The sequence below is a fragment of the Nicotiana attenuata genome, unplaced genomic scaffold, assembly GCF_001879085.1.
Source record: "Nicotiana attenuata strain UT unplaced genomic scaffold, NIATTr2, whole genome shotgun sequence".
In the NCBI taxonomy this organism is placed as follows: Eukaryota; Viridiplantae; Streptophyta; class Magnoliopsida; order Solanales; family Solanaceae; genus Nicotiana; species Nicotiana attenuata.
In genome coordinates, this window is record NW_017670677.1 from 462,541 (window position 1) to 471,651 (window position 9,111).

The following is a 9,111-nucleotide window of genomic DNA, read 5'->3' on the forward strand; positions in this document are numbered from 1 at the left end:
TGCCCGCGTGTCTTTTTATAAGGCATAGTTTGGCGTTATCACCTTGTGTGCAGATTCAGTTATTTCTGAACCCGATAGTGGGTGTTGATTTCCTAGTGGCAGAGTCATTGGAGTTAGCAAGGTAGCTGCCCGACGTTTGCAACACTGCTTTTCTCCCTCTTGTCTTCCTTAGACGTATTTAGTACATATTTTTAGACTCTTAGTTGTATTCAGACCTTAGTAGATGCTCGTGACATGTGACACCCCGATGTTGGGCTGGTGTATTTATTCCGCACAGTTCATTTAGACTTACATTATGAGATATCTGATTAATTAAAGGCTTAAAGATGATTGTTATTGAATAAAAGGTTAAATTCGGGAGTTATGTCGGCTGACCTAGTTTCACGATAGGCGCCATCACGACTGGGTCATTTTTAGGGTCGTGACAAGTTGGTATCAGATCCTAGGTTACATAGGTCTCACGAGCCATGAGCAGGTTTAGTAGAGTCTTGCGGATCGGTACGGAAACGTCTGTACTTATCCTCGGGAGGCTGTAGAACCTATAGGAAATCCCACATTCTTGAATGCTTATCGTGCGACATTGATTCAGCTTGAAATGTAACTCTTTGAACTCTTTCCACATGTTCGTATACGCACATGAGCGCTCGGTATCAGCTGTGCATCGACGACTTGTGATTTCCCGAATTGAGGGGCGAGATGTGATTTCTGTGCAATGATGTTGGGCCAGTCTGGAGGACTTGAGGCCGGGTTTTGCCTAAAGCTTGAGCACTGAGGTGCTGATTGTGTGGGCGTGTTTTTGGATTTATATGTTCGATAGTGCCCCTATTAAGGGAAGTGATGACTGGATAGTTACGTGATGAGTGTGATGTGACTGCGAGATGTGTTCATCTGATTTGAATGAGACGAGAAGGGTCTTCTTTGGGGTAGCAAGAACTATCTGGTGTTTGATTTTCATCTTGGTTTGATATGTAGCCCCGAGTTATGGGTGTGTTGAAGGATCTTTTTGTGTGGTCTAGTTGTGGAATGAAGTAAACTCCACGTCGTGGGGTAAGTTCAGATTTAGGAAGGGTAAGTGATCGAGTAATAATATGATTATGGGGGAGTATGAAGAGATGTTAGTTTGAGGAAAAGCATGTGAGTTATCTCCTGCGGAGTGTTCTGAAGTTTGTGTGATCCTTTTTGCTGCACCCAAAGAACAAAATTAAGGATTGTGTTACATGGAATATTGATTGCATCCTATATGGCATCACTTGTTTTCTGTTGAATTGGCAATGTAACAGATGCCATAACTGAGATGCTATAAGGCAGTGGAGGAAAAGGTGGTCTGTATCTTCTGCATCATTGACGTAATTGGCTTGTGTGATGCATCATTACTCACAGCAGTCCAAAGTCCAAACGAAACAGATCAGTTTAAGGGGGCGCTGTGCTCGTCCAAATTAGCTCATATTTCTGGTGAAGATTCTGCAGATAGGAGGAACTTATGGCATGACTCACGTTAAGAGTTTTTATCTTTTTCCTTCTATGCCACGTCTGTATGATGATTAATGGAACGTGTAGTTTGAAACAGATCAATTAGGATGGTGGGAGACACGGTGGTAACAGGTAGTGATGATTGGACGGCACGAATCTGGTCTGTTTCTAGCGGACAATGTGATGCAGTGCCAGTGTGCCATGCTGGTCCAATTCTATGTGTGGAGCATTCTTCATCGGACAAAGGGATAATAACAGGCCATGACCAGTAAATAAAGCAGTATTCTGTTTGCGAATTTTCTTTTATTTTCTCAGGGTATTTTTATTTTTCATCAGTGTTGTTGATTGTAAAATCTTGAATGCTATGTTTTACATTACAAAAATGTTCTCAGGTTCAAGTGATGATCTCCTGGGGTTTTGGGAAAATGATGATGGTAAGATTGATTGTTTAATTCCTCTGAATGATTCACTCTCCCTGGTAAAATGGACAATTGGCATGCAGTGTCCCATAACAGGGAAAATGTTGAATTGCATGTGAATCCATCCATTGTAGTTTATTTCATCATAGTGACTCTTTTTTTCCCTTATTCCTAAATACTCGTAAAAAAACATCTGACTCCCTGATGGCTTTTGGAAAATCAAATTGTTCAGATAGATCACCCATCACTTTTTGCATTGCGAGTTGCGCTTTAGCTGGTTTATTCCCTGTTCTGTACTTGTGTATTAGATGCTAATATGTTGTAAGTGATTAATGGCATGTCTCTTTCAAATGTGAGGTTTTTCCACTGTAATATTAATGATAGTACAGCTGTGCCTGACCTTTTCTTTTATTTATTATTATCAAAAGAATCAGAACTCTCTATGTCCAATTTGATTTATGAAATTGTTCAAGCTTATTGTGACATCCTAAAGTTGGGAAGCATGAAAATAACCATAAGTTTAAAGAACTGAATTCATAAAATAATCTTAATCAACCCGTGATGAATTTTTTCTTATCAGATCAACAAAAGCCTATCACCAATTTAATATGGTCTTGTAATGCCACAAGTTTGATATTTTAGTCAGCCAGAGCTTCCTGAGAATTCTTGCTCCATGAATTGGAACTGACGGTGAAGTGTCATGGTTAACACATCAGATCTTACATGTCCCTTTGAGCAACCTGACTTCAGATTCCTCTGTAAGGAGATGGGGTTTTACTTCTTTTCTGGATGCCATAGCTAATATTGATTGTCAGATGTGCTATTAGTTTTGGAATCTGTCAAGTGATACAATCATACAATATTTTATGAACAATATGCTTCTTGCTTTGCTGGAAAGGTGATGTTTGGTGTGATGGTTGATATGGTTGACATTGGTAAACTTTCTTCTCGTCCACAAGGATGATTGGATGATAAACTGGTTGATTGACTTACTAAGGCTGTTTTTTTTTTTGTATATGTAGGTGGCATAAGGTGCATTAAGAAGGTTACTATCCATACTGCTTCAATATTGTCCATTGATGCTGGGGAACACTGGTTAGGAGTAGGGGCAGCCGACTTTCACCGTCCTCAAGAGAGACTAGGTGGCTTCTCCAGTGCTGGTTCAAAGATGGCTGGATTGCAGCTCTACAGAACACCTCAGAAAACAGCTGCAATGGTGTGTTTTTTTGTACCAATCCTGAACCTTTTTATGTCACCAAATTTATACGTGTTTTTTGCATCATTAATTCCCTTCTAGGAGAGAGAATGTGTTCAGTTGTTTGCACTATTAAGCCTTACTAGGAAGGCAAGAGTCCAATTCTTGACTTCTCAGCCACAAGAACTGCTAGCTAGTGATATTAATCACCAGCTAAGCATGCTGTTCATCTTTAGTTTTTGATCCATGTAATCTCGTTTGCCCTTCATGTAGGTTGCTGGGACTTGTAATCCTTGAATTTTTTTATTTTTTTTTGGGTTAAACTTAAATTTTTTATTTAACCAAGTATGTCAATATGTACAAGTGACTCATTGGACTCATGAGTCAGTTCTCAGTGTTCATACATCTAGCAACTATTCTATCTGTCCACTATCCAATATACTACTGGAACTATCAATGATAACAATCTCTACATTTTAGTGTTATACTGGGTAACTATTCAGACAATTCAGCTGCTGCTGATGCCACCAGCAAATTTTCTGCCCGTAAGTATGTAGCTGTAGTGTAATTTCCTTTATCAGCTGCCTGCTTTCTCTTCGTTGATTGCTGAATCTTCTTGCACCTCTCAGACCAGATTTGATATACACTTGCTGCAAAGAGGAATCCAATGATGCCTGCTCTTGCTCTGGAGTTATTGGTTCTCTTGGCTGCCCATTTTACTTCCTCTTCCTGATTGATCTCTTCTCCCCTACCCAGTGTAGCAATGTACTCCATATGAAATTTGAGTAGTCACAGTCAAAGAATAGGTGCTCCAATGTCTCCACTGCAGTTGTATTATACAAGACCCATTCCTGCACCACCTGAATCCCCCATTTGTGAAGTCTATCCACAGTGGACAACTTCTTATGAACTGTCAACCATAGAACGAATTGGTGTCTAGGAACTATTCCTTTGGCTAGGACCAAGCTTTTCCAGAAAACTTTCTGAAGTTGAGGTATGAAGGATTGATAGGCCTTCTTAATACTAAACTTCCCTCTTTCCTCAAATGCTTGAAGGCTGTCTAGTAGATTTCCAGATTGAGTCAGTCAGTCGGCCATTTCCTTGCCTTAAAGACCATCCTAACTAACCAGCTAGCTTGACTTGGGGTAGGCATGCTGTCCAGATCTCTTTCCTTTATGTAGATGCTATGAATCCAGTGCACCCATAATTTTCTTTCTTTTTACCAACTGTTAATAGCTTGCAAATTGCAGCTTTATTCCAGGTAAAGAAGTCCAATATATTCAATCCTCCTGCAACTTTAGGCATGCATACAGTGTTCCAGGCTACTAGAGCTCTTCTTGAGGATTCATTGCTACCAGTCCACAGGAAATTTCTGGAAACATTTGTCACCATATTCAAGATCTTCTTAGGCAATTGGAACACCTGGGCCCAATATGTCCGCATCACAAACAGTACACTTTTTATGAGCTGTACTCTTCCACTGTAGGATAGAAACTTGGTGGTCCAGCATTTAACAATTGTAATTATCTTTTCAACTAAAGGAAGGCATTGATGGATAGTAAGTTTCCTTGAAGACAATGGAATCCCCAGGTATTTGAATGGCATCTCTCCCATAGACAGGGGTGGATTTATAGGTTTAATAATGGGGCACGTGAACCCTTGGTCTCTCTGTAAAATTAGATATTTTATGTACATATTTAATAAAATTGATATAATATTAACTTTTGGCACCCATGCTCCAAGAAGGCTGAATGGTGCACTTGGTTGAAGGTTGAGTTATTTACCAAGAGGTTTAGGGATCAATTCCCACTAGATACTTCTTTTTCTCCATTTTTTAGTAGTGTACCCATGTACTAGAAATCCTAGATCCGCCTCTGCCCATAGAGAAGTGCATGTCTTGCATTAAATGCTTGCATCATTAGGGAAATAGAAATCTTATCAGCCCTACAACACATTAATAGGTCATTAGTCAAGCAAATGTGTGCTAATCCCCTGTTTGCACACGTGGGGTGATAATTGAAATTAGGATTGTGTCTGAGTTGCTTCAAGGACCTATTTAGATATTCCATAGCCAAGATAAATATATATGGGGACATGGGGTCCCCTTGTCTCAACCCCTCTTAGCATGAAATGTTGGAGTTAATCCACTATTCAACTTTAGTGAGCGGCTGACTGTAGATACACAAGTCATGATCAGATTTGTCATCTTTTGAGCAATTCCAAATTCCAGTAGAACCAGTGTCAGGAAGTCCCAATCCAGAGAATCATATGCCTGTATGAAATCCACCTTCACTAGACATAGGTGACACCCTTTTTTTGCATATCCTTTGACAAGCTCATGAGCAATAATCACATTGTCCAGGAAATTCCTACCTTCAATGAATGCAGACTGGGATGGCCCTACCAAATAATCAACCAGTCTTTAGTTTGGCAGTTAACAACTTTGCAATTATCTTGTAGACAGAGGTACAACATGCTATTGGTCTAAAATCTTTAGCATAAGTGGGATTAGAGACTTCAGGCACCAAAGTGATTGTGGTACAATTGACCTCTCTCAGCAGTTTACCATTATCAAAAATTGTAATATGGCATTAACAATGTCCTCTCCTACGGTCTCCCGGTGTTCTTTCTATGATAGAAGGGTACTTGGGGGTTGTTGCATGGTGATCCTTGAAAATGAATATGATTCACTGTGGTAGCAAAGACATGACATGCGATGGGAATGAACAAGTTAGAGAGCTTTTCAACAACTGAACTTTTCACATGAAAGAACGATACTTGGGGGTTGTTGCATTGTGATCTTTGAAAATGAATAGGAGCAAATAATACAGATGATTAATTTCTTTGGTGTAAATGAGAATTACAGTGACATGTATGTTCGCTGTGGTGACCTCTGAAATGCGATGAGAATAAACAATTTAGAAACATTTTGAACAACTACACTTTGCACCTATCTTCTTTGGCCAAGTAATCCCAAGAATATTGATAATTTCACTTTCTTCAGCAGTTCAACATATGTACTCAAGTCTCAATGTATGCTTACACATGCTTGTGAAATATTAGTTTGATCAGTACCGCCCTGTACTTGTTTACTTTATCATATGACACTATGTAAGCTTCACTTTGACCTGTGATCACTCTTGCTCTATTACATGCAGATATATCTTTAACCCAACTGGTTCTTTAAAATAATGATTTCTTCATTGCCCCCTGCTCTTTGTTTATGCTGCATTTGGGTTAAGAGGGTTTGAGGATGGGGGGGGGGGGGGGAGGGGGGGGGGGATAGTTAGTCTTCTTTCGTCAACTCTAGCAATCGTTTCCTTCATAGTGTGTGGTACAACTTGTAAGGAAACACATCTGGTTCCTTTTCTTCTCCTCTTATGAAAGAGAAGATGCAGCATACAAAATACAGGTTTGGTTGCTTAGTAAAGTATTAGACCTGTATTTTGTATGTATCCTGCATCATCTCTTTCATAAGGCTTCTCTTGATTTTGAAAGAGGTCAGATGGGGGTCTTCATGCAGAAGGGTGCTTCTTTGTTTAGTAAAATTATCATTGATAGTCTCCATAGAGAAGGGTGCTTCTTTGTTTAGTAAAATTATCATTGATATGTTAGGAAAAAGAAGGTTAGCGGCTTGCGTTTTGCCAAAATCATTTTGGCTTCCATCATGCGCCTTGTTTGCTCAGTTGACCAACCCTAGCCTTGCCCTGTCAGAAATGACAACTTAAGTCTCCACTATTCCAGTTTTCCTGTTTTAGTTTCTCTTCTAAAAAAATTTCTTGCCTTGCGTTGCTGCTTTGCAAAAGATTAGCAGTAGTATTAGATAATGTAACATTTTCTCCAAGTTTTGATGCCATCATCATTTATCTTCATGTACGATGTGTGGCCTCTGACCTTGAAAGGAAAAGGATTTATAGTGGTGGACGGAATGGGTTGCTTCGACTATGGGATGCTACGATAGACATCTAGGTTTTCATAATTGTACTTGCCTCGACGGTTTCAATGGATGATCACGAAGGCCTGTGGTTGGGTTGGTGACCTCCGTCTCACATGATAAGGGCGACTGTCGCATTTGCTAGAGGATTATATGTACAAGTTTGCTCTATTTTGTTCAGTTAGCCTCTATATACATGCGTTGCCCATATATCTTTGTATTAATTGTTACAAGCTCGTATATTCTTGAACGTTTGTTGAGTTATAAAATCTGTTTCAGAGATGTTTCTTTCAAAAATCTTAGCTCGATCAATTTATAGGGGCATCTTTATATGCTTTTACAAAGAACTATTTCTGTGATTTTTTTATGGCATTTAAAGTCGAGCATCTTTCTTTTGCTTTGTCCTATAACATTAAACTACTTTTTTGTTAAGGTAGGCTTAGTGTTTAATTCGATACAAATTATTAAATGCCATAAAGCAACAAGCATGTTCTCAAGGGTAAACTACCGAAAGAATATACTAATATAATGAAGAAATGAACCATCATGGCTTTGGAGCCACAGGTGGTGTTGGCGGCTTGGTTAGCCTAAGGCTGTATTGTGGGCCGGACCTGGGCCAAACGGGCCTAAACGGGCTGGGCCAAATGGGTCTGGGTTTTAGGCGGGCCAGGCTTGGCGGTCCCAGGCCAAACGGTCCCGGGCTTCACGGGTCCCAATGTGTGGAACCGGCCCATGGCGGTCCTAAGCCCACATGCTCCCGGGCTAAATGGGCCGGGCTCGCGGGCCTATACGGGCCTAATGGGCTTTTTTCGTTCCGCGCTTTTTTTTTTTAAATTTTTTTTATCTAAGACACTTTCTTGTAAACTATATATGTATATACTAATATAAATTGCTTATATATAGCTATATAAATATATATAGTATGTATATTATGTATATATAAGGGTGTATTATGTGTATATATTATTATTTATGCCTTATATACTATATATTGCCTTATACATATGTATGTATAGTTTATATATATATATATATATCAAATTTAAACACAAAATATTGCAAAGAGATATTCAAGGAAATAACTTATAATTTTTATTATTACGACATTAACAAAAATGGCAATATCTTTCTTAGTCTTCCCCTTCCCCCCAATGGAATGAGCACAACAAGGTGCTAATACTACCATTAAAAGGAAAAAAAACTAAAGAAGATGTGCCAAAGTACAAGTTACATATTAGTCTACATAGTATCTTTCATAAATCCTTCAAGGTTTGGAGGAATTTCCGTTGGTGGTGGCGGAAAAGAAGCTTGTTCATCACCGCTTCCGGGCGAAGCAGCCTCCTCCGTAAGTTCCGCTATCATTTCTTCATAAGCTTCGTCTATCTCCGGTTGTGTTTCAGCAAGTCCAAAATTTCTTCTTTCCGAACGGATCCAATCTCTGAAGAGTACTGATTTTTCCAAGCTCTCCCTCATAGACGCTCTATGATCACCTATTTGAAGTCTCGCTTGACTGAAAGCGCTCTCTGATGCCACTGTTGAAGCTTGAATACATAAAATATCCCGAGTCATCCTTGGAAGAACCGGAAAGTGTTTTTCTCTGGCCTTCCACCATTCCAAAAGATCAAAGGTGACGTCTGGATTCTCCTTTTCAAGGCCCTGCGATAAATAAACTTGAAGCTCATTTAGATGTGAAGTTTCATCAATATTTTCACCTTGAGAACCCCTGAAATCTGTCCAAGAACTAAGTGCTTTTAGGCCCGCATTTCTTTTAGATGATTGCGAACTAGACGAAGTAGGAGTTGGAACATATGGTCTAGCATGATCAAAGGCTTGTTGATAAGCATTATAAATTGTTTGAGCATTTATTTTAATTGAGGCTTTTGCATCTGCAAGTGTAGCTAATTCCTCATCTGAAAGATCTAAAGCCCTACAAATATTTGAATACCAAAAGTGAGGACCTGCTAATTTCATGGTAGGATTTAACATGGCAGCAACACCATAAATAGGGGGGATAGGGAAAAAATATTTTTTAAACTTTTCTTTCATTGCAGTTATAGCAACTTGATAAATTACCCCACCCTCTGAAAATTGAA

The 9,111-nt window shown here is 39.3% G+C and overlaps 1 protein-coding gene across 5 annotated transcripts; it reads left to right on the top strand.

The window, feature by feature from the left end:
* The first annotated feature begins 861 nt into the window (after positions 1–861).
* LOC109242187 (DENN domain and WD repeat-containing protein SCD1-like) lies at positions 862–7,230 on the top strand. 5 transcript variants are annotated; one of them, XM_019409035.1, is made up of 4 exons: positions 862–1,738; positions 1,863–1,904; positions 2,912–3,105; positions 6,958–7,228. In XM_019409035.1, the coding sequence occupies exons 1-4, from the start codon at positions 1,732–1,734 to the stop codon at positions 7,051–7,053; spliced, it is 339 nt and encodes a 112-aa protein (XP_019264580.1). In that variant the 5' UTR covers positions 862–1,731; the 3' UTR covers positions 7,054–7,228. The 5 variants fall into 5 exon arrangements, with proteins under 5 accessions (XP_019264580.1, XP_019264578.1, XP_019264583.1 ...); XM_019409033.1 differs by having other exon boundaries at positions 862–1,904; positions 6,958–7,225; XM_019409038.1 differs by lacking the exon at positions 6,958–7,228 and adding an exon at positions 4,335–5,682 and having other exon boundaries at positions 862–1,904.
* Positions 7,231–9,111: the final 1,881 nt, after the last annotated feature.

Bases quoted from the DNA above. Each gene is read 5' to 3' on its own strand.
- LOC109242187 (XM_019409033.1), top strand. From the start codon at position 1,835: ATGTTTTACATTACAAAAATGTTCTCAGGTTCAAGTGATGATCTCCTG. The intron at 1,905-2,911 runs GTAAGATTGATT...TTGTATATGTAG, and splicing joins GTTTTGGGAAAATGATGATG to GTGGCATAAGGTGCATTAAG. The intron at 3,106-6,957 runs GTGTGTTTTTTT...ATTTATCTTCAT, and splicing joins CTCAGAAAACAGCTGCAATG to GTACGATGTGTGGCCTCTGA.